The sequence below is a fragment of the Eubalaena glacialis genome, chromosome 11, assembly GCF_028564815.1.
Source record: "Eubalaena glacialis isolate mEubGla1 chromosome 11, mEubGla1.1.hap2.+ XY, whole genome shotgun sequence".
In the NCBI taxonomy this organism is placed as follows: Eukaryota; Metazoa; Chordata; class Mammalia; order Artiodactyla; family Balaenidae; genus Eubalaena; species Eubalaena glacialis.
The window spans coordinates 53,581,718-53,609,458 of NC_083726.1; the positions used below are offsets into that span (position 1 = coordinate 53,581,718).

The 27,741-nt window shown below is 39.7% G+C and overlaps 1 protein-coding gene across 12 annotated transcripts in view; it reads right to left on the reverse strand.

Annotated features, from left to right (window-relative positions):
• Nucleotides 1-27,741, reverse strand: part of XPOT (exportin for tRNA) — a 154,642-nt gene that overhangs the window by 25,164 nt on the left and 101,737 nt on the right. For 5 of the 12 annotated variants that reach the window (XM_061204737.1, XM_061204736.1, XM_061204734.1 and 2 more), the window contains 6 exons: nt 20,188-20,421; nt 8,020-8,153; nt 4,516-4,598; nt 2,532-2,588; nt 1,459-1,528; nt 471-689 (listed from right to left, as the gene is read on the reverse strand). In XM_061204737.1, the coding sequence (XP_061060720.1) occupies nt 471-689; nt 1,459-1,528; nt 2,532-2,588; nt 4,516-4,598; nt 8,020-8,079 (489 nt within the window). In that variant the 5' untranslated portion in view covers nt 8,080-8,153; nt 20,188-20,421. Of the gene's footprint in view, nt 1-470; nt 690-1,458; nt 1,529-2,531; nt 2,589-4,515; nt 4,599-8,019; nt 8,154-11,442; nt 11,781-20,187; nt 20,422-21,520; nt 21,543-27,741 lie in introns of those variants that run through there. The other 7 variants (XM_061204741.1, XM_061204731.1, XM_061204730.1 and 4 more) reach the window with 5 other exon arrangements.

Here is a 27,741-nt window from a genome sequence, read left to right on the forward strand (position 1 = left end):
TTCCATTGTGTTCTTTAAGAAAAAGGAGAAAGTTATATTGGGTAATACAGAAATAGAGAAAGACTAGGTGATGAGCTATGTAACTAACTGAGAATACAGAAGAACCCAGCACTGATTCATAAGCAATGCTATTTCCTCACTCGGTGACTATAAAGCAGTAGTAAATATAGGCCACATTTGTCTACAGATTCACAGGAAAAAATCAATTTGTGTATTTCACTATAGAAAGTTCTTGCCTGGTTAAAAAAAAAATCTGAATACTCTAATTTCACCCTACACCTGGAAAAAAACCCCAAGTTTAAATTCCTTTGTAAAACAAAATTCAAAATGTTGAATAAATTTGTAAGTATTCTTAATAAAGTTTTATCTCAAAAAAACAATAAAAAACCCTTCTTGATCCTTTTATTATATGCCCACCATCTCCTACAATATCTACATTAAAAACTTAAAATTAATAGGAAGTTACTTGCCTCTGATGTATGTACCACATCACGATCCACCAACTCTGAATCAATAGCCATGAGAATTCGGAGGTACAGATCTACTCCCCTTGGATTTAAGTCCACTACTGAGAGAATGTCAAAAAAAAACTTGGGCCATTTAGTGAGATATTCTGTAACAAAAAGCAAGGCGAAGACTTGGGCTGCTTTATTTCGTATAAAGGTCTTCTCTGGTTGGGGATTCAGCATCTGACAAACAGAGAAATAGTTCATAAAATTAAATGTAAATGAAAAAGACTCAAACGTTGTTCTCCTATTTATCATTAATAGGCAAAACCCCACCAAACTTCACCAGGCTCTAGAACAGCTGTGCAACAAATATGCTTGAGAATTACCAAAGTTCTGAGGTGACTAGCCAGATGGAGAACAATCAAATGAACAAAGGTGCTAATGGTTACACCTCACTCTCACACTTTCAGAGAAAAGTTTCATGGGCAGAGCATTAGTAGTTCCTATAATTTTTTCTAAGAAGAAAAAAAATTCAATGATTTTTCTTCTAGCTGCTTGCTCTTTAAGGAAAATAAACATCCTAGCTACACAACTGCTTTAATATGTTAAGATTAGCTAAAATTAATGAAAAAGAATATAGTGAATACAGAACTCTATTGGCTCCTTTGAAAAGGGCTCTTTGTTAAGAGGCTGTCCAGGAGGGCTCACCTTAAGTGTGAACAGAAAAGCGACTTTTGTCAAGTAGTTAAAAAAATATTACATTTTAAAACCAAAGTTTCCACCATGTGTCATGGACAGAATGACAACTTCAATTATCAATATAATTTTAAGTTATTGCTAAGTTTTCACCTACCCGTGATCTTCAAAAACAGCACTTTCTAAAAGAGCTACATGATGAAATGGAGGATAAATGAGTGACATTTTTGAGGTGAAGTTGCAAACTCTTGCAAAAATAAAAATTTAAATATCTGGCAATTTGAGGTACTAAATGTAAAAACTACTATTTTACCTGAGCTTGAAGCCAAGATATGAGTGTCTCCCTAATCAGTTGTTGTTGAACAGTAGTTAGTTCTGAATATCTGTTCAAAACAGAGAAGAAAAATAACAATGATAATGTTTAGTGTCTGTGGTTTTAAAAAAGTAACGGCCTCTTATAAATTTGAATGAGAAGATTTGTATAGCACTCGACTATCTAAAATTCCCTAAAACAAATTGGTAATACCTCTCATCACTGCTTTAAATACAGGGGTGGGAGAGGCAGGTGGGGGTATCAATACTGATCTTTGTTTTGTGGTTCAGTTCATGTTAAAACAAAATGGCAGCTACACAATTTTTCAGATGAAAATACATCCATGGTCTCAGGTCTGTGGTTTACAGAATAAATCAGTAGGCAAACTAAGGATCCCCAGAGCAGCAATTCACTGTTTTTACTTAAATTAGGCAGGGGTTCTAAATGCAAGTGCCCACACTGCCACTCAACTCTAACAGAGTCATCGTTCAGAGAAACAGGCTCAGTATTGCCAGATCTTCTAATTTTTTCCAGAGAAGCTGGAAATCTATTTTTTTCCTGTGAAATGACTGGATTTTTATATGTAACCAATGAACTCAGTATTTTTAAAACACTTTTTGGGATAAATCAAAATGCATCTATGAGCTGGATATGACATATACTGTCAATTTACAACCTATGTTATGGTGTCCCCAAAGAGGGAAAAACTAATTTAAAAAATGGCCTCTCGGGACTGCCCTGGTGGCGCAGTGGTTAAGAATCTGCCTGCCAATTCAGGGGTCACGGGTTCGATCCCTGGTCCAGGAAGATCCCACAAGTCACGGAGCAACTAAGCCCGTACACAACTACTGAAGGCTGTGCGCCTAAAGCCCGTGCTCTGCAACAAGAGAAGCCACCGCAATGAAAAGCCCGGGCACCACAACGAAGAGTAGCCCCTGCTCGCCGCAGCTAGAGGAAGTCTGAGTGCAGCAACAGAGACCCAATGTCGTCAAAAAGAAATTAATTAATTAATTATTTTAAAAGTTAAAAAAAAAAAGGCCTCTCCCCACAAATCTCAGGGAGAAAAGCCTTACTTGTATTTAACTTGATGTTCTAGTACTTGAAAGCAGAAAAATTTAATGTGATCATCACTGAAAAAGAAAAAAAAGGAAAAATTAGATAAGCAGAATATGAATTAGGGAAAACAAATCAAAGGTAAAATAGTAATGAATAAAACTACAGTTGAAAAGTCTCTCCAACTAGACCTTTGGCTTATTGATCTCAAGTTTTACATTCACATCCATTTGTTTAAAAAGCTAAGAGAACTTTTTATGTTATACAATATTCAATGGAAATCTGGCGAGCAGAATAACCAAAACAATTTAAGAGGCACTTTAAGTACGTACAGTGCTTTTGCAAACAGAAGGCATTCCCCCTAAATTCTACATGTTAGGATTCCCAGAACAACTCCTACGTTTTACAAGAGAAAGGCTAGATGTCAAATTACAAATGGCAGAACAGCCAGAGACTGAGTCAAACCAGAAACGGTCATCACAGTCATACTTAAAAGTTCTACTGCAGTCCAGTCCAAAGCAAGCAGAGTCCCCTGGACTGGCAGTCCAGCCCCCAAAATTCACACAGAAAACCAAGCTACCAATATATTGCCCTTCTAAAAGGGGAGTAAAAGTCAACACCCACCCATCACCCACTTCCAACTGTCTCTCTAGGGGTGACGGCAGAGCTGCAGTGAGCCAGCTACAAACTCTGACCAAGTCCCTTTAGTGAACAACAATCTGTTCATCTTAAGACAGCTGGTCTGGGCCAGGCTTAGTCATGGAACAATTTTTCATATACAAAGCTAACTAGTCAATACAAGAATGGAGATGTTATCTTCATTTAGACTACATCAATTAACCAAAAAATAATAATAATTTCACACTTAAGAAAATGAAACTTAATTTTTAAAAGTTTTTTAAAAAGTTACGTTTAATTTGCATCTCTTCTAAGACCCTAGGGTTTCTAATCTTATCATGGATGGCACTGAAGCTTTAACTAATTATATGACTTAGATCTTCCACTCAAAATATAAACTATAGGGAGCCTTTAATTAAAAGCCAGCCCTTATTTACTCTAAGACACATAGATATTCTCAAAACCAACTTTCACTAAACTGGAGCACTTCCTTTCGGCTATAAAATGTAGTGACTGATACCCACAGCATGCCAAGAACTCTAGCTAGGAGTCATCACTGACCCCTATAAACTTCTGCTCCCACTAGTAGAGTTGTTTATTTACAACTAGTCAGCTGTGTTTCCCCAAGCCTATGTGCGCTGTACTTCTTTTGCATGTAAGTAACTTAATTATTATATAAACTAATGAAATGAGTATGATGACAGTTTATATTTTCATAAAAATTAAGTTGAATGCTTTAGAAAGAGTTCATAGGAAGTCACATTGCAGGGGGAAAACCCTGGACCTATGTGATGTGAGACATAACTTGGAGAGATAGGAACAAATAAATAAAAAGTTTAGAAATCTGTACTCACTGTTCCTCAATCCACTACACGGACCCAAAGTGGAAATTACAGAGGATCAATTATGGGTGTGATCAACGTTGAGAATGATGAAGTGAATGTTAGTGGCATATATGCAAAGAAAAGTCCTTGGTCCAATATCAAAAGATTAGTAACTAAGTGTTTATATACTTTAAATTAAAATTAAAAATTAAGATACATATAATTTTTGATTACCTCCTTTACCAACTTTTTAGAAAACCAACTATCCCTCCCCATCATAAGAAGATAAGGAAGTTTCTATTGTATAGAAACTATATGCCACTTGGGAGCTACTGCCCGGTACTCAGAATAAGGCAAAGGATATTTTAATGAAAAGTCAATTCTGGAATGGCCAAATTATTAGTTTACTATTTTTGTCATTTCTACACTGAATAGTTTTCCAAAATATAAGTCATAAAATGTTTTTATGAAAACATTTTCCAAACAGGTAAATGTAACAATCCTGTCAAGTTCACAAAAATTTAAATTCTCCTACAAATCATGCAAATTTTGTTTTAATCACCTGTACGTCCTCTGGGCCAGAGCTTCTGCACACACCTGCCAGGCATCTGGGGAAATCTTCAACTGCTCAAAATAGGCCAGGGCCTGTAAGATTGCAAAGCAGAAAATGCATTTGGAATAGTCAATCTCAATTCTCTGCCAATACTCAATAAAGTTTTCTGGGAGTAGCAAACTAACAACAAAAAAGTGACTAAATAAAAAATAGCTAAACATTGAATTCAGGCTTCTGAGTATGTGCAACTTAGTGATCATTCCTAGGAAAAAGGTTAAGTAAAAAACAAATTCCATCAGTTGGATACTCCAACCTGTTTCTTTACAGGAAAGGAGATAACACAAAAATGCCCTGCAGATATCTCTGAATTATTAGGAAGATCAGAGAGAAAACACTCAGGTGCTATGTCAAGTGCTATACTACTGAGGTATATGCAATTATAAAATGGTATATAAACAATATTTTTCCTATTTAATAGCAAACATGCTATTAAAGAGGTGATTGTAAAAGATGAAACATACTCTGTATGTCATTCGATCTACTGTTTGACAGAAAAGGAGAGTTATTTAAAATCTTCAGCTATATCATGTAAGTTTCCTAAAAAGTGAGATTAAAATCGGAGTCCAACTGCTTGATATGAAGTTTGCAGAAGTACCAAATAATTGAAATGGTCAAAGCTTTAGGAAGTGTGTTTCTCATCCCTGTATTCACGAATTCTGGGGCCTGTCATAAGAGCAAGTATACTCTAGAATGGATGCAGCACCAAGTCCATATGCTCTCTACCACTGCTGGGAAAATGGGAGTGACTTCTGCCGCTCTTCCATTAGTATGTTGCAACTGGAATCAATGACAGATGCAGGTTTCACATATGACAACGGATAAACAGTAATCTCACCAACTTGTAAAAAATATCTCAGTCAGGAAAATAACACATCATCTCTAGAAACACTGCTAAATGATTTTAAAGCATTTCCATACTGATATAAACCCTGAAATTAGTTAGAAACAATATTAAGCCTTAGAGGAACCTAATTTCAATTAGCCAGTATATTTTTTTAAAATGTGGTTTGTGCCCCATCCATGATGAAGACAATTTTATTGGTCTTGATCAGCAATTTTTAAAATGAAACAGAATACAGAATATCAGAGTGCACTGCACCTAGCAAGAATAACTATTATTTTGTGTAACTTGTTTTAGTCATGTGTGTTTATGTCATATATTCATGTGTATATGTGTCTGTGTATATATATACATACACACTCACACACACATATACTGTCAAGATATAAAATTATTTTTTCCTTTCAGTTAGAGGTTAAAAAAAAATAAGCAGCAAAAAAATCCACTGTATTTAGGTGATAGTTTCCTGTGTTATGTAACTGTATGAATGAGGGAATGGGTTTTCAGACGTGGTCTCAATGGCTGCTCCCACAGACAGAGGACCAGATTAATGAAAGTGAGCAGATGAAGAAGATCACCAAATACTATCTTAAGTGTAAATAACAGCTATCTTTAGAAATTAAGAATATAGGAACCCAAGCAGCTGCAAAATAATCTAGTTCAGGTGTCTAACAATATCTATTCCATGAAACCTAGAGTTTCCTTTAGGAATACCTCAGGGGCCGGGGCAGGGGACAATGCTGAAGTCAATCGTATACTGCATTACCACCTGATATTTCACTTACCAAAAGAGGTGGGGGAGGTGTGATTCAGCTGCTAGAATTGTCACTGACATACCATTTTCTTTAAATAATAGCAAGTTTTAAACCAAAGACAGATATTCTATTTTTTTAAGTGATAACTTGAAAAATTTCAGTTTTAGCTAGTCTTTGCACTCTGAATCCATGTGATACTAGCATCAAAATAAAACTGTGGCAATGACGAACAAGTCAAAGCTTTTATCACCCAGTTCTCTCTCGTACCTTCTTTCTAATGCTCCACTGTCTCTAAGTGGCAAGAGTCAGTTCAGCTACTTACTGCCCATGTAGAAAACAGAGAACTACAGAGAGACAATTGGGAACCAGGGTTGGCAGTCATTTATCTTACTACAAAACTGAATTAAGTTCTCACTACTCCTGAATTCCAATATCAGGACTATCAGAACTCACTTTTCCTTAAGATTCCTTGTTATTCATCCTAATTGTTACACAGGTTGGCTTAATGGGATATCAAATTAAGCCTGCACCAGGATGCCTAACATGTGCCTATGACTGATAGAACCCATTTTTACTGATTAAAAACCTAACTTCTATATTAAAACCATTGCCAGTGTACTAGTTTTACTTTTCTGAAAAAGAAAATCATGGCACATTTAAAAAAAAACCTGTCGGATGGTGGAATTTAATTATAAAACAAAGGATTTCAGAAAAGGAATGTAAAAATTAACAGAGAAGTTTATTTAATAACTAAACAAATAGTCAAAGATTTTAGTTAAAATAACTATGTAGTACCAAGCCAGACTAAAGGTACAGGTCTATGATGCTTCGACTATGTGACTAAGGGTTTGAAGGCAGGTAGCTTATACTCTCATGAAAAGAATTATTTGTCCATACACAGAAGACATGGACTTTTAATGACTTTTCATGTCCTAACCAGTTTGATAGGTATCTTGTAATTAGTTATTTAAATCTCAATTCTTGTTATTTACCTCTATCTGGAGGGCTGGTTACTTCTTTTAACAGCAGAGACATGCACATGATACTATGCTGGAAACCCCTGGAAATTTTTTACTACTTAAAAAAATCTCTGCTTAAAAGCAGAAAAATCGCTATTTTTTGTGAAATTGTTAAATTGCTATTTTTTGTGAAACTGTTAACCTTGTTTAGCTCATTTATAAAAAATATTCTTTGCTATGAGAAGTAGAAAGAAGAAAATGACTCTCCATCCACTTACCTTATACTTCAAACCACCCACGCATCTTTAAAAAATTTAATTATAGGCTTGTTCTTTAGATTCTTCTTTATCATTCAGCCATAGTCATGATTACAGGTGTAGGCTAAATTATGTTTAATTGTTTATACTTACCCAAATATCCCAGCACCTCATAATGGATTCTTTGTCATGTGATCATTTTACATAACCTGATGGCATATCATAACTGCTTATTTACATGTCTAAATAACAAGGATGTTAACTATCACTAACATGAGGGTTAAGCAACTTGTTTAGACCAAACCAAGCAATGGGAAAACATAATATGTACACCGGCTACTATGGAAAGTCCCTTGAACAATCCTTTGCATTACAAGTTTTAAATAATTAGAAATAGTGATGTGACATAAAGACCTGCCTTGAATTAATGAGATTTTAATACTTTTAAGCCAACTAAAGAGAAAATAAATCACAATCACTCACTGTTTCTGTATTCAGAATATAGTCAAATATCTCAGATGTTTCTCTATTCATTTCCACCCAAATTAAACCTTTATCAGATGTATATTTTTGATTCAAGTCCTCTAATGCAAATCTTTCCGTAACATGCTTTAAAAAATGATTAAGCCGACTTAACTTACCCTTTGCCTGAAGTCTGAATCAGCATTTGGATTTAGCCCTAAAAGAGCCTGTTCATCCATCCCTGCTGCTATACTTGGAGTTTTCTGATTACAATAGGCGTGCCCTCTGATCCCACAGAAGAATCCACAAACATCTGCACACACACACACACAAAGTTGAAAGAAAACAATACTTGATAAACAAAATAGATGCTTATCCAGAATATCATAACAGGCGGTAACATTATGCAAAGAAGTTTAACAGTTAAAAGAACTTCTTTTGAATCTATCCAAATTACAACTAAAGGAGCCTAAGTCTCAGACGACTGGGTCTGCTAAATACTCCGCTAATGTGTAATTTCTAAAAATCTAAGGTAAGCCATTAAGGTTCTCAAATTTTTTTCTTCAAGATCATCAATAAAGTACAGAAAGTAATTCTTTTTCTTGAAATAGAAGTATCTAATTTATGTTATTACCATCTCCAGTAAAGTGCAATTGTGCATCTATATTAAGTTAAAAAAAAAGACAAACCCAGATCATCTTATTATACTAATTATAATACTTGCTTACTGCCATTTATCAATATCACAATCGTTTAAAAAAAAATTAGAATGTCTGACTAAATACGGATCTCAGAGTGCCTTTCTGGAGAGTCTACCAAGTACTTCAGGAGAAGTCTAATGAAAAAGGAGCAAAAGAGTGAAAAACAAGTCATTTAGGTTTTGTAAAATGGACTAGCTCTGCCTTTTACAGATCTCTGCTCTTGCCAGTCCAATTCCAGAAACGTATTTCAAAAACTGTTTTCTAACAGCAGCTATAAAAATTGACAACACTGATTTTTCTTATTTAAGAACTTTTTTTAGCCTCTGGAAAATACTGCACTTTCTCACAATATAGGGTCTAACATTCTCAAGTAAGAACATGACCAGCCCCAAAGGCAACTTGGTTTCTCATAAAATGTATATTTATTTGCAGAAACAAAGAACAAACTCTACCTGAGGTAGGGAGACCAGGTCTTACTACTCCTATTAAAAGGTTGTAAGGCTTTTTTTTTTTTTAATTATCATAACCAATTAGACCATAACTGATCTAACCAAAGAGGAAATCAGAGCCTAAAGGGGTCAAGAACCTAAATGGGGGATGTGGTGTGGAAGGGGTCACAGCCTTTTGGGAATGATAAGACCAGGATCAGATCCAGGTTAGAAGACTCCTACTACAACATGCTTTTCTGTCTCCCCGGCTCTGCCTGAATCCAATGATAAATCAGGATACATGCTGAGAGCCTTGGAGAAGAAAGCTTGACCCCTTCTCTTACGGTTACCATCATACTTGCAGACTACAGAGAGGCAGTGTAACTCCCCACTGCCCTCAGGATTAAGATGCAAACACTCTTCAACGACTCCTCACGATTCTGCACCCTAACCCAGCAAGGCCAGTGGTATTCTGCCTTTCATCTTCTTTGCACACATTGCTCTTTCCTTGTTACTTAGTTAACCCCTGCTTGTTCTTCAGAATTCAGCTTAGAGGTCACCTCTTTCAAAAACGCTTCTTTGACCCCTATTGTTCAACTCTCCCAAAGTGGATTAGATGCCCCACCTAAATGCTGATACATTGTCACTGTCTGCTTACTACTTTTCTCTCATTAACCTTAAAGGGAAGGAGGGACTGTCTGAGTATTTGTCACTGTGTCCCTAGGACATAATATAACATATGTTTTGGATTTGGAAAGACCTGTATTGGTACTCTGATCTTGTCATTTTCAAACTGGGGCCACATAGACAACTACCAAACCTGAGAGAAAGAGAGCCCTTTCTATGAGATGGGAAAAAGAGCATCTGACTCATAAAGTTGTAAAGATTTCAATGAGATAAGGTATGTAAAGCATGCCTGGCACCTAGTGGGTCCTCAATAGGTTATCTATCATTCAGAGCTAGGCACATGGGGGAATGGGAACTACTTGGAGCAATCTAGATTTCTTATACTAGTAGACTGGCATTTTGAACAGACGGAAAAACAAAAAAAGGTACTGTTGAAAATTTGATGACAATTCCCCTGAAAAATGCACACACAGAAAGAAAACACAATCTGAATTTCTATGAATCCCAGTCCTATAAAAGTCCTATAAGTCCTATAAAAGATTCCTAGAATTTGGCATGGCTTTAGGGAAAACTGAGTAAGCTTGGTCACTTTGATTCTATCAAGGGAAACAGCAAGTGGTCCTAAGAAAAAACATCGCAAACAAAACAACTTAAGGAAACAAAACTTGTTACAGTTGAAAATTGCATAAGCTTGGTCACTTTGATTTTATCAAGGGAAACAGCAAGTGGTCCTAAGAAAAAACATCGCAAACAAAACAACTTAAGGAAACAAAACTTGTTACAGTTGTCAGTACAGAAAGAATCCCCCACGGAGAAGGCACTTGGATAATAATCAACATGCAATGGTAAATCACTTACATGTATGCAAAAAACTGAAAAGTTACAACCTGTGCAAAAAGGTGACAATTTTCCCAGTAAAAGGCTGTGCATAATGTTCTAACACCGCATAGCGGTGTAGGCTTAAACATTTGTTACAATGTGATAAACACTTCAATTACGCATCTAGCAAATGTTCTGGGGGAAGGCGAGCAACATAATTGAAATATTAAGCCCTAATTCTCCCATGTATAGCCATTAAATCAAGAATCAAAACAATCTGGAAAAATTCCTCTACACCTACTGAAGACTGTTCAAAGCCCAGGACTGAATCTTTCCAGCCTTTTAACACCACTCTGACAAGTCGCTTTAATAAAACGCAACTTCCCTCAGTAACAACTAGCACTTTCAAACAGTGCTAGTTGTTACAATTAACACTTTCAAAAGGTACTCCTTTTTTCGGGTTACAGGGAAACATCACGCGTCTCTACTCCTGCAGAATTGTGAGGAAGGGAAAAGCAAAAATGGCGTGCCGTGCTGGCAAATTACTACACAGAAATAATACTTTTTTCTTTTTTGTCCTGGGACGGGGGTCGGGGGTGGGGTGGGGGGAATCAAGTTTGAGGTCTCTGCAGTTGAAACTGGTGGGACACGCTACAAGTATTACAAACGGGCTCGGCCACTTTTACTATATCGGGGGCCACAGGCAATGGGGGCCCTCCTCGGCCGGCCTTGCCCCCTTCCTTCCCCCGGATCCCTCCCCTAAAGGGAGCCTCGTGGCAACTCGGGTGATGAAACACCCGGCAACGAGCGGCCACGCACTGGGGACGCGCTCAGCCTCGGCGGCCGTAGCTTGTACCCACCCCCACCCAGTCCGCCCAGCCTCGGGGAGCATCGCCATGGAGGGCCCGACCCGCACCCCTCCCCAACATGGGGGCTCCCGCTCCCCGGGCCAGTCCTCTCGGCCAACTTCCCCGCAGCCTCGCATGGACCGATTCGGGTCCCAGTCCCGCCCCGAGCCCCGAGTCACCTTCCCTATCACTCCATCCCGCCTCCCCGCCTGCACTCCCGAGGGCCGGTCAGCAGAGCGGAGCGGCGCCGCAAGCAGGGAGCGGGGAGAGCGGCCCTCGCCCTTGTCACCGTCGTCCTCCGCCACGGCCGCAGCGCTAAGCCCGGAGACAGAGCTGGTCGGGGCCGTGCGCTCTCGCCGCTCCGCGTCCCCTGGCGCCTTCTATTGCGTGGCGCCGGGCAGGCAAGCTAGCAAGCTGGCGGGCGGGGTCGGCGCCCCAGGAAGGGAAAGAGCGCGAGGGCCAGCTAACGCTGCCGCCGCCGCCGCCGCCGCCGTCGCCGCTGAGTCAGCGCGAAGCGCGCTCCCCGCGTCGGCGCCGCGCGGACCAAAGCCAGCAGCCTCATGCAGAGTGCCGACTACGGCCCGCGAAGCCGGACCGAGAGCCTACAACTCCCAGCATGCAATGTGCAGGCGACACTTCCGGGCGATGGGGCGCACGCGCTCGCCGGGAGCTGGCCAGGAGGCGTGGTTGCCGGGGTCTCTGGTGCATGCTGGGATGGGGGTTCGCAGGAATCTTTCCCGGCTGTAGAGTCCCTTTCTGTTTCTGCACCGGGACAGAGACCCAGGGTTGGGTTTGCTTAGCACGTTCCATAAAGGCTTAGGCAGGTAGTTGGCAGGTTAGAGTATGGAGCCCCGGAGAGCCTCACGACGTGGTCCAAACCACGTGTGAGTCAGTTGTTTAATTATTCTCTTTTGTGGTCCCACGTGTTCCCCCGCGTGAGGATCCTCCGAGGAGCGCTGAAAATTTTTTATTTTCACTTTAAACGTACCAGTATTTTTGTCATTCGTGAAAAGAAGGAGCGTTTTCTTAGGAAGTCCTACTCGTAGGTTCCTTCTATGATACTGTTACTTCGTTTATTCATTCACCGATTAGTTTATTAATACTGAGTAGAGGTAGTTTAGGCACAAGCTGCGTAGATTTGGATCCCAGCTCGCCCCACTCCCGTCACCTACCACCCCGCTCACTAGTTGTTAACCTCAATTTCAGGCGCGTTACATAATCTGTCTGTACTTAAGTTTACTCATCAGTGAAACGGTGGATGATAATAGTACTGACCTCAAAGTGTTGTTGGCAGGATTAAATTAATACATGTGTTTGGCATACAATAAGTGCTCGTTATTTAGGTTTCATTGTTGATTGTTAAGTATGTACTGAATGCAGACTAGGTTGCCCTCACTGGAACTACAGTGAAAAACAAAACTTGGGAGAGGGGAATGGGAGGAAAAGTAAAATAAAATTAATGTAACCATTTAACAGCTACATTTATTTCGTGACCGGCCATGTGCAAGACACTGCACCAGGCATTTCATATATAAAGTATCTTGAATCACTTTTGCATCACGCTTGTAATTTACTCGTTTAATATGTCAGGCTAGGATTCCTGTCCTATTTCAGTGTATCCCCAGCGTCTAGTACCATGCCAGCCTGTAGTTACAACTCAATAAGTGAACAATATGGAGGCCTAATACTAATCGTGGTCTAAGTGGCTCCAAAGTCTGTAATATGTTCAGTGTATTCCACTGTATCATCCTAAAGAACCTCAAAATACAGTCTATTGTATTGTTACTGTCTATATTTGCCTTTTTCATTTGTAAATTCATTTTGTGGATACTTCATACGGGGAAGTTTATCTACAGCTTATCTAGTATCTATAGCTTATCTACAGTTTATCTAGTAACACTGGCCCTTTATGGTAGTTCAAATACCTAGGATTGTAAAAATCTCTGAATTTTGTAAATTCATGTTATTTCGTAACAAATAAGGAACTACTTGGAATCTACCTGAAGAGGATCTGAGAGGGATATTAAATTTGACCCTTCCGTATTCTGGTTCCCCCATCCATAAAGGGATGGACAGTTTCCCATCTCAGACTAATATAAAATGCCAGTTATCAAAATGTTGACAAAGAGCTGTGATTATTTTAACTTAAAGCATGTGTGCTTGCACATGGCAATGCTTTTATGTACTAATTGGCAACATTTTTGAGCATTTTATTATGTGCCAGAAACAGTCCTGAATGTTCGGATGTTAATCCTCACAACAAGCTACTATCATTACGCCCATTTTATAGATGAGGAAACGGCAGTGCATAAAAGTTAAGTAGCAGAACTGGGATTCAAACGCGCATAGTCTGACCCTAGAGTCTGTGCTTCTAACCCCTGTCTCTCAAATGAAGGTCCATTAAACGGTGATGACACTGTAGAACTATTGTACTAATTCAGTTTTTCTTCCTATAAATATGGTGAGGCACCTCTCTTATAACAATAAAACATTGTTCCTGTCCCACATTTCCCTTTTCTTTCAATTGCCAGAGTACTTGAAAGAATTAGGATAGATAACATTTATATATTTCATTATGGTTTACAATATGTCTCCATATAACTTTTCTAATTTGTTCCTCTTAACCTTGTAGGGATGGAGCAGATATCATCATCATCATCATCATCATCATCTTCATCATCATCATTTTTTAATTTACAGAAAAGGAAACAGGGGCTTCCTTGGTGGCGCAGTGGTTAAGAATCCGCCTGCCAATGCAGGGGACATGGGTTCGAGCCCTGGTCTGGGAAGATCCCACATGCCACGGAGCAACTAAGCCCGTGCGCCACAACTACTGAGCCTGTGCTCTAGAGCCCACTAGCCACAACTACTGAGCCTGCGTGCCACAACTACTGAAGCCCGTGCACCTAGAGCCCGTGCTCTGCAACAGAAGCCACCGCAATGAGAAGCCCGCGCACCACAACAAAGAGTAGCCCCCACTCGCCGCAACTAGAGAAAGCCCACGCGCAGCAACGAAGACCCAATGCAGCCAAAAATAAATAAATAAATAAATAAATTAATTTAGAAAAAGAAAAGCAAACAGGTGGATCTATTTTAAGTAACTTATCCTAAGCCACATAGCTAGTAAATGGTGGGCTAGAACCCTAGATTCTTGATTCTAGATTTCCTGTCTTCAGTACACCATATATGTTGCCTACACTTAATCTTCCAGTCTCTCACTTATTGTAATCTGTTTTCTGTTCCCAAATCACTCTACTAAAACTCTTACAAATGATCCAACCCTGTGACCATTTTTATTAATTTATTTCAACTTTTCTGTTGACTATTTCCTTCCTCCTTGAAATTCTCTCCTCTCTTGACTCTGACCCTGTGTTATCCTCAAAATCCTTTTATTTTTTTTGATGACTACTCTGTCTTCACTGCACTCCTACTTTTGTTCTCTTTACCATGTCTTCCCCAAGGCTGCCTTCTTAGCCATCTGGCTTTCTGTTTTCTGCACTTGCTCTCAGTAATTATTTCCATGGCTTCAACACTCATTTCTATGAAGATGATCTCCCATTCTCTACTTCTGGTTCTAAGATTCTGTACTCCTAACTTGTGTTACAAGACACCTACACATCTCACCAGCATGTCAACTCTTAACATGTCCAGAACCAAAGTCGTGATCTTACCCACAAAATACATCTCCCTCCTGATGTGGCTATTTCTGCCAATGCATTCAACTCCTCAACGTAACTCAGTGCTCTTAGGGTCAGTTTGTTGCTTTCATGTTCAGTGATCCAGTTCAATTTCAGCATAGTGCTGTCACATCTATCTTTTCTGTTCCTTTCCTTATTTCCTCTACCTTACATTAGGCTTTCAAAGCTTCTCTCATGGACTTACTGAAGGAAACTTATCCATTACTTGAAAGTTATCTTTAGGTTGTGAGACTGCAGGTGATTTTTGTTATCTTCCTTGTACCTTTTTGGATTAAAAAAAAAATTCTCCACAGTGAACATGTAGTCCATTCATTAAAAAAAAAAAAAAAAACTTAAAAAAACCGACTATAATAAAAGGAAAAAAAGAAATAGTTTCATTCACTCTTTGAGAATTTATTGAATGCTACCTCCCTCATTAAGTGTTTCCACATTTCCACAACCAGGCTTGTTTGATCATTTCTTTGATGTTGTGCTTTTTTTTTCATACCTCTCATGTCATTAATATATTTTAATATGTTTTTGTTTTGTATTAAATTTGTGTGGTTGTCTTACTCACCTATTAGTCAATTCTTGAAGACTGAAAATAAGTTTTATCCTGATTCTGTTTATGGGTAATAATTTCTCAGTAAATATCTGTGAAATGTATTGAATTGAACCCAAATAATATAATATGAGTTGATTACCACTGAGTTCTGTGTCAGAGTCTCTTATTTGTCTCAAAGCTTATTAAGCCTATAGTCATTGTCACCAAAAGCTCATCCATGATGGGCTTCCTGGCCGAGAAAGAAGTTGGAAAATAGGTCAGGTGAGCTGTCTTTATTGGGTTCTAGTCCAATCATTGGTTTCTTTTAGAGTAAGTGGGTGTGAAGCAGGAAGCCTGAGGCAGAACAGAGCACTGGGGCATTATTTAGTAAACGAAAAAGTTGTTTGTTTTAATCCAAAGCATTTGCATGGTTCCTTAGACTTTATCATAATGACACCACTTCTCTATATGTCAGTTGACTGCTAATGTTGTAGATATTTAAATGGTCAGTATCCATTAATACTAAATAGAAATACCTATTATTAGGGATTCCTAATTCAGACACCTTTAAAAGTTCAAGTTCTATTTACCTACTACAGGCTTCAAGTACCTCTCTATACATACTGTCTTTAGTTTCACGTTGGGAGATGGGAACACTTGGGATCCCTAGACCCACTGAAGGGTACTTCTAGTTTGAAATCCTCACAGGATTCTTATGACCTATGGCCCACTGCTCATTTCTCCACCAAAAATGCAACTAAAAAAAAAAAAGGTAAAAATGCCATTCTTTTGTTTGTATATTTGTGCATGTAGATTAGATTTTGTCTTGAGCCTTAATCTAAAGTTTAAGAAGTTAGGCTAGCACCCAACAAGGAAGAATTTGATATTACTACTTTGTATATGGGGAACTAAATGACCATATATGTACCAGGAAATCACATACTTGTTCAATTTATTTTTAAAACACTTACACATTGTTCGCTCTGTTCCAGGTACCTGTTCTAAGAACTTAGAAACATTGCTAATCCTCATAATAACTCTATGGGGTTGGTACTATTACCCCATTTCACAGATCAGGAAACTGAGGCACTGAACAATTAAGGTAAGTTGTCCAGGAACTCCCTGGCAGTCCAGTGGTTAAGACTCCGTACTCTCACTGCCAAGGGCCCAGGTTTGATCCCTGGTTGGGGAACTAGGATCCTGCGTGCCATGCAGTGCGGCCAAATAAATAAATAAATAAAGTTGTCCAAGGTAATTTTTTAAACTACTGAGTGAGACCTGGAATTTGAACCAGGTCATCTGGCTCTGCAGACCTATGCTCAACACTACTGTCCTTTCATCCTTGGACCTAAGGCTATTCTGTTCTTCTGGTTAAGGAGAGTGCCTTTGGGGATTAGTTCCAGGTAAGTAATGTTTCATTCCTTTTGATAGTTTTATCAAGAAACATCTCTTAAGTGCTTGATTGCACAGGATCTGTACCAAATGCTTCCTGAGTTTGGATGGATTTAGAAGATAAGGAGTAAATGCTTATGTAGGGTGTATTTATGTTAACTATCCTCATAAAGCTTACCAAAAGATAAGGGAATATGGATACTTTACCCGTCTGTAGTGCTTTTAGAATTCATAAGTCATTGCCTTTGCTCCTCACATCAGCTCTTTGGTTAGCAGGGCATAAATTAGTACTAGTTTCATTTTACAAATGGTCAAATGAGGCTCAAAAAGGTGAAGTTACTTTCCAAAAATCTCAGATACTGAGCAACAGGATTAGTGCTCTAATCCAGTTCTCCTGACTCCAAATCTAGGGATCTTTCTCCTATATTAAACCCCTTTCCTGTGATCCGAACTTTGCTGTTACATTGGCAACAGTATAGAACAACAAGTGCCTGGAAACCAAGATACTGCCTTCTCGGTGTGCCACAAAGTTAAAAATTTAACTGAGGTCACCTTAACCACCAGACCCTTTGTTAAATTCCCTTCTTCATGTGCTTCGTTCCCTTCTTCATGTGCAATATTTGTTAAGCCTAGTACCCTTATCACCAAAAGCTCATTTATGATGGGATTTCTGACAGAGCAGGTATGCTGTCTTTTCCGGTCCTGATCCAGTAATTCTGCTTCTTAGTTCCAGGAAGTGGGTATGGAACAGGGAGCCCGAGAGACACGAAATAGCAGTCTGGACTGATGCCTTTCCCCACTTTCCTCACATTGCACCTCTGCAGTAGCCATTTACTTCTCAACCACTCTTGTGAGGTGTGCCTATTTGGCAAAGCTGAAGGGCCTTTGCCTTCTGTTGGTTTGAGGCAACAAATTCTAGACGGGGTTTCATAGGGAATAGTCTTTATTTCAGAGGAAATAGCCATGCCTCTGGGGCTCCAGGTATGAAGTTATGAAGAGTCAGATGTATGATCGGATTCTAAGAAAACTTTAAATGCTAGGTCATTTAAAATTTTGTCAGCAGGTGGCTCTTCTCTCCTTATTCACCAAATACATTCTCACCAAAAAAAGAAATATTGTTTCTACTTCTTTGCTGCTATTGAGTTCCTCAGACTTCTTTAGTCACATCCAAACATTTCTCCTCAGTTCCCTTTTGCAGCGATTTAGTTTACAATATGTTTATGCATTTTAATTTATTTATATTCTCCACAAAGGATTTGAAATTGCTTACAACATACAGTATGCCATAGTAAAATATGAGGAAAAGGAGAATATAAAATGCAATAAAGAATATATAATTCGATTCTGGGTTGCAGGTAGCTGGAGCAAATCAAACAAAGTATAAATATATGGTTTGCATTACCAGGTCTCTGGGTGAGTGGGCAGGGAGAGAGAATGACTTTTCTAGGATTTGAAATTAAAATGAAAGTTCTCACCTAGAGTTATTGGAGGCAAGTTTCTGTTGCTGTGTCCTTCTCATCTCTCTAACCTAATTTATAATAAGTTATTCATGGTCTGTAAAAACCAAGCAGTACTTTTACTACCCTGCAGTCTCAAGGCTGCATGATCAGCATTTCTCAACTTCAATTTTTTCAAGATGCAGGCTTCACCCATTCATTCATCCTACACATATTGAGCTCCGACTGCCTACAGGGCGTTGTCCTGGGCACTGGGAACAGAAGCATATCCGTTAGGTAGGCTTGGGTGTGCTCAAAACAATTTATACGATTTTCTTCTGTCAGAGAGCTTTTATGTAGTTGGAGAAAGAAGAGCTACGTTTCTACTCATAAAAATTAGAGAGCTATGCCAGGGAGTGTTATAATCAAATGCTAAACCTGTGTGATTGACCTTAACAGGGCTCTAGGATTGTTCTATTTAAAAATAAATCGGTAAATTCCATGTCATTCAAGTTTCTAATAGAAAACCAGACTAAAGCCGAGGCTTCCATACAGTTTGTAAGAAATGGCTTGGTCGGCAACAGCTGGAGTAAGCGAGGGTAGGGGGCCGGGGTGAGAGGAGGGCCCAGGATGCTTGCCCAGCGAGGAACCTGGGGGACCGGCGTCGCGGCCCGCCCACTGTTGTCTGGGGTTGAGACCAGGATTGGGGGGCTGGAGCGTGGGCGGAGGCGGGGACGGGAGGGGGGGGTGATGCTCCAAGGAGCCGGACCCAGGAGTTGGGCTCCGGTCCCCAGCGCCCGGGGGTGGCGGTGGCTTTGTGGCGCGCGTGGGTTCTACCGCGGGCGGCGCGGAGGCGGGGCTGCGCGGAGGCGTCCGCCACCCTCAGCCCTCGGCCCTGCAGCGGGTGCCCCGCATGGCCAGCCCCGCGCGGGCCGGTTTCCCCGCGCGCAAGAACAGCCGCCTGGACGCGTTCCTGCCGAGGCATCTGCCGGCCCGAGGTCTACGACGCCATCCGCGCCTACGAGCCGTGCATCGTGGTACCCGACACGGGGAAACACACCTTAATGTACGTGGTGCTCAGTGACCGGCTCATCTACCTGACCGAGAACCCGCCCCAGTCCATTCGGAGAGTCGTGGCGCTCCGGAACATCGTGGCCATTGACCTGGTAAGGCGCGCGGGCGGGCTCGCGAGAACCCCCCTTCTTGGGGCCCCCAATCCCTCCAGCACGCGGGAAGGAGGACCTTCCTCACCCCGCCCTGGACTCCAGTACTCTCTTTAACTTACACTCCCCTACTAGCAGCCACATAGGAAAACTGGATTGCTGTATGCACTCCGAATAAAGATGCTTTTACCGTTCTCATCTTGTGTACCGGTCATCCCCTGTCCCCTCAAAGACAGATTTGGAGAACATAGCCCCCTATCAGAAGTACGCTTTGAGGTCATTCCTAAGTTCATTAAGCACCTAGCCTTGCCAAGCACTGTCTAGACACTGAGGATGCAAAAATGAAATAGGGCGCCTTCCCAGAAGCTGCTGTGGGAGAGACAGAAAGCCAACACCAGGACAAATAAATGCCATGTGATAAATGCTATTATGCCTTGTTTATTTTTTTATTTTTAGGGCTTAGAGCGTGTTAGGTGCTCAATATGAGTTAAGTGAATAAATGAATGAATGAATGCATGCATGCATGCATTAATGAGATGCGCATGGGACGCCTGGCAATCTCAGGCGGGTCATTCATCCAAACTGGGCTCAGGCCATGCTGGGAAAACTTCCTGGAAGGAGTGTCATAAGAGCGGAGCCTTGAAGGAGATACAATCTGTCCCAGTTTTTAGTGTGCTGCTACTGTATCCCTTTCGTCCAGGAATAGATTTACCTTATAAACCAGCAACAGCTTGGAAGCAGTCTCTCTCCAATTACTGTTTTTCCTCCTTGGCTCCCTTTGTCTGAGCTGCTCTCCAGGTGTGTTCTTCCTTTTTCCACTGGGGACAGGTGTCTAGCCTCGTTTTTCTTTCCTTTGCCCTAGTCTCTGTGTCCCTCAAGGGAGAGGTTGGCGAGACTCTTGATAGAGCTGTTTTGCCAAGAAAATCATAGCTTGTTTGGAACATGTCTGTAAGAAAATAATAAAATTAAATGAAAAAAGTAAATGCTTTCTTTTTCTACTTAAAATACCACCGTGGGCTGATATCACTATGCTAATTTCTTTGCTTTATTTGAGCCAAAGCTGGAAGTAAAACTGCCTTTTCCTCACTGCTACTGTTTGCATTCTCTTGAACTAAAATTTTTAAAAAATTAAATTTCTGACCAAATGTTTTAGAAAACATTAAACACTCAACTTTTTCTAGTGTCTGCAGTGTAAACATGTATTCTTTTAACAGAAAATAGTGATTTTAGGATATTGTTACTCTCCCCAAAAAGAGACAGTATACATATTTCAGTAGTTGTTATATATATTTCTTTTTAAGCTGTCAGAATTTGAAAAGTACAGTAAAGCTCCCTAGGCCTCCCAAGCCAAGAATATTACAAAAAAGCATACTAATTTATTTATTTATATGAAATACTACATATTTCAGTAGTTGTTACATATATTTCTTTTTAAGCTGTCAGAATCTGCAAAGTACAGTAAAGCTCCCTAGGCCTCCCAAGCCAAGAATATTACAAAAAGGCATACCAATTTATTTAGTTTACAAGGTAAACTCTGTACTCGATGTACAGAGTTTACCTTTCAGGCATATAGAAGAATGTGTAATGTCTATAAAGGTGCTGAACAAATCTAAGATTTCAGCATTGTTGATAGACTGAATGTCCATCTTACACAATATAGTTTAACTTTGGTTAAAGTTGTGGTAGGCAGAATAATGGCTCCCAAAAGATATCTCCAGAACCTGTCCATATTTTACGTTACATGGCAAAGGGGAATTACAGTTGCAGATAGAATTAAGGTTGCTAGCTAATCAGCTGACCTTAAAATAGGGAGATTATCTTGGATTATCTGCATAGGGCGAATGTAATCACAAAATCCTTAAAAGTGGAAAAGGGAGGCAGAAGAAGAGTCAGCAGCAGAGTGATGCAGCATAAGAAAGACTACTGGCTTTGAAGTTGGAAGGGGGCCACGAACCAAGGAATGTGCGCAGCCTCTAAAAGCTGGAAGAGGCACAGAAACAGGTTTTTCCCTAGAGCCTCCAGAAAGAATGCAGTCTTGCTGATACCTTGGTTTTAGACCAGTGAGACCCATTTCAGACTTCTGGCCCCAGAACTGTAAGAAAATAAGTTTGTGTTGTTTAATACCACCAAGTTTATGGTAATGTGTTCAACAGCAATAGGAATTCAATACAGAAGTGTTTTCTCTTGCGTTGTTTTAAAATGGGTAATTGTTAAAAAAAATGTATTGTTTCAGTGAGAAATAAGTATAATCACGCCAAGCACAAATGCCTTAATCTCTTTTTCTGGGTTTGTATTATAGTTATTGTTACATTTCAGTGGCTTGTACTAAGCTCCATAGGGTGTGTGAAAAATGGGTGTCCCCAAATTGCTTTATCTAGTGTCAATTAATAACCAATTAATAACACTATATCTGTCCTTGGTACCACATAGAGAATTTTCCTGATTTCTGTGTTATGTCATATATAGTTGTCCTGCTATCTATTACATTGGATTACATTATCTCACTGCCAGGCAGCTTTGTTTTTTAGAACTGGTTCCTCCTTTCTTGAAAGATAAACTGTTTAATCTCCTTTTCTACTAGGGTGCTGTCCTCTTTCTAAGGCTACCTCTTTAGACATACTTTTCCATTCTCAAAGTTCTTCTCATTTTACTGTGCAAGTTTGTCTCTTGTTATTTAACTTTCAGTTGGCTCAGGTTCCCACTTGGCCTTTGTTTTTACTGTCCTGTCAATAAAGCCCCTAAGCAAACCAGTCCTTTATGCCTCTGGGCCCCTACCCTTCTTGTTCCACATTTGGCCAGATTTCTCCACATAGTTCATGTCTCATATTCCAGTTACACTTAGGATAAAATTTGCAAATATACAGATAAAATTCTGTTCTCTCCCCTAAGGAAAAAAAATTGAAAGAACAGCAACAAAACGTTAGACCCAGAGTATAGAAGTGAGATTTCTGTTCTAGCAAAGACAAGCTTCACGTGCACTTGGAGGTTTCAGTAGGTGATTTGTTTTTGTTTTTTCAAAACAAATTAATGTCAGTTTTATTTAAATAATTTTATGTAAGTTTTTTAATCATTTATATTTAAAAATTAATTAATTATTTTAAAAGTTGATATATAATTGACTTATAACACTATGTTAGTTTCCAGCGTACAACATAGTGGTTTGATATTTCTATACATTACAAAGTGATCACCACTCAGTAGGTGTTTGATATGGTTCATATCCTAAAAGAAAGGGTTTCCAAGGTTGTTTGGGCAGAGCTTTTGTGAAAGGCAGATGTTCTCTTTCAAAGTTACTTTTGAAAGCTCTAGAGTTCTGCCCTTGTTGTGTGCATCACAATACTATTCTTTAAGCCCTTCTAAGATTAGACACATTTTTCAAGTGTGAGAACCAACTGTCCTGAACAGTGATTTCCTATGGATTCACTCTCCTTCAGTGCCATCCCATCACCTACAAAGAAAAAAAACCTGTCAGCTTCAGCAGCCCTTGTCTCTACTTCTTGCCTTTCTTTGTCCTTGTCCTTTCACCGCTTTCCTCAGTGAATATCTCCTCTCCAGCCATCCTGGGATCCATGTGGGTTCTTGCACAGGCAGCAAATGCACCTTTATAGCCGGGCCTGTTTGCTTGCAGTGTTTGCTTCCTCCTCCTTCAAGGATGTTCAGAACGTCACATCTATAATCTTCCTCCTTCTCTTTCTCCTTTTAAAAATGTAAAAAATATTCTCGGCTCGGACAGAAACAGGTCACAGGCTGTGCCGAAGGGGCCACTGTAGTTTGCTAACGGATTCCTGCTTTCCCCTTTCTGTATTCAGATCCTACACAGTTTCCAGGCTAAGCCCAAGTTGTTCTTTCTCCAAATCACTTTTTCTTGACTGAGCCCATGAGAGCAGGTCTTTTGGTCTGTTTTGTTCATTGCTCTCTCTGGTTCCTAGAACATTGCCTGATACAGGTGAGATGGCCAATAAATATTTGTTAAATATTCAACATAATCTGTCTCTTTGTTTCTCAGTTTATTATCTGCAATATACATCGGGGCATTTAGTAATACATTTTTATTCAGCTTTTGCTTTCTACCTGTGTGGATTTGGTCAAGTTATTCAACTTCTACTTTGTGCCTCCATTTCTTCATCTGTGAAATGGAGATAACAGCACCCTCCTTATAGAGCTGTTGGGAGGATTAACTTCATTAATAGATGAAACACACTTAAAATAGTACTTGGCACATGGGAAGAGCTACATACATGTTTCATTATTATCAGTAACCTTTATTTACATATATTAAGTCAACTAAGGTTCATGAATCTGTAAGATTGATATTATCTCTTTAGGAGATTTAGTAAATTTGGGAAAAAAATAACTGGTTTTTGAGCATTGATTATGTATTAGGTGTTTTATTTATTTACTTATTTATTTAGGCTATGCCAGGTCTTATTTGCGGCATGAGGACTCTTAGTTGCAGCATGCATGCGGGATCTAGTTGCCCCACCAGGGATTGAACCCAGGCCCCCTGCGTTGGCAGTGTGGAGTCTTACCCACTGGGCCACCAGGGAAGTCCCTATATATTAGGTGTTTTAAAATCTCATTTATTCTTTTTGAAAATTTGTGCACTGCGTTTGTCAGGTTTAATATGTTCAAAAACAGAATTCCTGATCTCCACCCCCAAACGTGTTCCTCTCTTAGCTTTTCCTATTTTAGGAAGTAACATAATCTTCCATTATCTTTAATTCTATCTTTCTTTCACTCTCCTCATCCTACACATCAGTATGTCATCTTGACTTGTGTAGAAGAGGAAAACGTTTTTCTCAGCCCTCTTAGGGACCCTGACTAGGTCTGAAAATTTTATATGACATGGGAGCCTTTATAAGGAAATGAAATCTCAAAGAAGAAACAGTTAAACCTATGTGTGTTTAGTACTAGGTTTGATGAAGAATGGAGAGTCATAGAAAAATGTGATAGTTCAAAAAAGTTCAAAAAAGCTAAGGGTAATAGACTGGGGAAATTTTAGAAAGGCCTGCTTGTTTGGATTTGTCTTAGCATCCCTGTCTTGGAGATAAGGATGTTCCTTTCCTCTGGGTATAGGGAGGGCGCCTCTCCCCTGAGGGCCTTAAGACCTGATTCAGTGGAGGAGGGCTGGGGAAGGTCAGAAGGACTTTCCTGCATCTGTGTTTTCTTGAATTCCTTCAGCTCAAAGTATTCAGTATGCCAAGGCACCATATTTTGGGGTAGTGTGTTCTGAACCCCGTCACTTGTCTTCCAAAATATATCTAACTATGACCTTTCCCATTTTTCTTATTCCTTTTTCTAGCACCACTTGTCCAGTCCCTTATCTAGACTACTGAAATTGCCTCCAAATTGATTCCTCTCCACATAGCAGTTGGGATGATCCTTTTAAATAATAATTATAAATTAAATTATATCACTCTTCTGTTTCAAAGTCTGCATGAACTTGCAAACTCCTTATTGCCTATAGAAGCCTCCATGGTTTGAGCCCTCCATCTCTGACTTACCTCCTACCACTCTTCCCAGAGCTCTTTCTGCTCTTCTTCCTGCCTCAGGGCCTTTGCACCTGCCATCCTATCTGAAACACTTTTCCTCAGATCTTCAGAGGGTTGATTCCTTCTTGTCAGTCATGTTTCTGAATTCAGCATCACCTCCACAGGGATGCCTTCTGTGTTCACCCGATCTAAAGTACCATTCCCCCAACACACTTAGCACATCTCTTTGTTTCAAAGCACTTACCACTATTTTCAGTATAAGATTAACGTGTTTAGTGATTTATTATTATCTATGTCCCATAGTAAATATAGGCTCCATGAGAGCAGGACCTTGTTTGTCTTTTCATCCCTGTATCACTGTGCGTTATATTCCCTGACACATAGCAGATAGTCAATAACTACTTGTAAAATTGGAAGAATGAATAAGTGAATAAATGGATGCTCAGATCCATCATACAGTTTACCTCTTAGAAAGGGACATGATATTTCCTTATTTCCAAATATTGAGGGACTTGGGAGACTGACAACTCATCACACTGGCCAGAGTTACATAGCCAGTTAGTGGCAGAGTCAAGAGTAAATTCTCACGGGTCTCCTGCTGCTCAGGTTCAGCTCTATTAATACTTCTTTTGTGTTTGTATGGGATGATCCCTGTGGTGTTTATCTGTGTCATGCATTTTGAGAGATAGTGAGAGTTATATGAGACCATGTTATGGATACTTCTTTTTATCTTGAGCATTTTTTCCCTCTATTTTGACTCATTTGTTGCATTTCAAAGATCTCACTGTGGGAGGAAGAAAGAAGTGGTAAACTCTTTATCAGTCATTGTGGCTGTTTCTTTTTTTTTTAATTTTTTAAAAAAATTAATTAATTTTATTTATTTTTGGCTGCATTGGGTCTTCATTGCTGCGAGCGGGCTTTCTCTAGTTGCCGTGAGCGGGGGCTACTCCTCGTTGCGATGCACAGGCTTCTCATTGCGGTGGCTTCTCTTGTTGCAGAGCCCGGGCTCTAGGCATGAGGGCTTCAGTAGTTGTGGCATGTGGGCTCCGTAGCTGCAGCATGCAGGCTCAGTAGTTGTGGCTCGCGGGCTCTAGAGCACAGGCTCAGTAGCTGTGGCGCACGGGCTTAGTTGCTCTGCGGCTTGTGGGATCTTCCCGGACCAGGGCTTGAACCCATGTCCCCTGCATCGGCAGGCAGATTATTAACCACTGCGCTACCAGGGAAGTCTCATGGCTGTTTCTTAATAGTTTGTTTGCATAGAGCATTTTGGGTATTGCATTCAAGTCTTGAGAAACTTCACGAGGGCAGGCATTTTGTCAGTTTGATTCACTGCTGTATCCCTAGTGACTGGAATGATATTGTATTGGTCAGAATAGCTTAAATTAAGCTGCACTAAGAAATCACTTCAATGCCTCAGGGCTTTAACACAGCATAGAGTCTATGTCTCAGCTACCTGTCCCTGGTGGATTAGCAAGGACTGTTCATTTTAGTCACAAGATATGTGATACTTAGTTACACATCTTAGTATCAGAGGCTTCATTTCACCACATGCTGCTTAATCACCATGGCAGGGAGAAATCAACTCTGCAAATTATGTACTGGGTTTTAATCTTCTACCCAGAGGCATGTCACTACTTCTCACATTTCACTAGCCAGAGTCAGGCACATGGCCATGCCTATAACTCAACAGGGAGCAGGAAAATGTGATCCTACCATGTGTGCATTCCATGTGTCTGGGAGAGAGGACAGGAATATTTGTGAATAGCTTTAATGCCTACCTCAAATTGCTGACATTTTATTGAGTGCTTACTATATGCTACCCAGCTGCTGTTCTAAGTGCTTAATGTGGAACTTCTTTATCCTTCAACAACCCCAGAAAATACTGTGAGCTCAGTTTTACAGATAAGGAATCTGAAATACAGAGAATGTAAGCAATTTGCCCAAGGTCTTCCATTAAGTGACAGAACCAGAATTTGAACCCAAGTAGTGTGGCTCCAGAGTCAGTGCTCTTAATCTCTAGGCTACAGCTGATTTGATACATAGTAGATTTTTAAAAAAAAGTTTTCATTGACTGGATCTCCAGAAGACCGTATGCTTTTTGAAAACAGAAACTCCATCTTATGTTTTGTATGTTTCAATTTTGTGCTTTGCAGTAGGAACTCAAAAATACCCATTATGAATTGAACTGAATAAATGAGAAACTAGATAATCAAGTGCCGAAAGCTTAAGGCTCTTTTTTTCTCTGAAATTAAAAGCTGGTAGAAGAAATCTGAATGAAGACTATGAAATCAAGACTAAGAGATAAGGTAAATATGGGATTATTCACAAAATATTGGAAAATAAGAAATAAGGGGCTGCCCCACCCTGCATTTTGAAAGTAGTATTTTAATGTAAGTAAGAGAAATTGGTACCAGTTGCAAATATAAATATGGTCAAAAATGATGTAGACTCATTCATAAGTGATATATTACTCTTAGAGATTTAGTCAAAGAAATTAGGGATATTTTCAGATAAAGCCTTAATCATTTAATAACGAAAAAGAGCATTCACTTCTCTCCCCAAATGCCTTTTGCTGCCACCATCAGAGACAAATGCCAGACTAAGTGAACCATGAATCTGTCTCAGTATTGCATTACTGAAGTTCTCATGAACAATCAAATGGCATGAATTATAATAGATATCTATTGGGTATGTACTGTGTGCCAGTCTTGGGCCAGACACTTTATGTGGATTATCTCATTTCATTTTACTGATTCTTTAGGGAAGGTGATGTT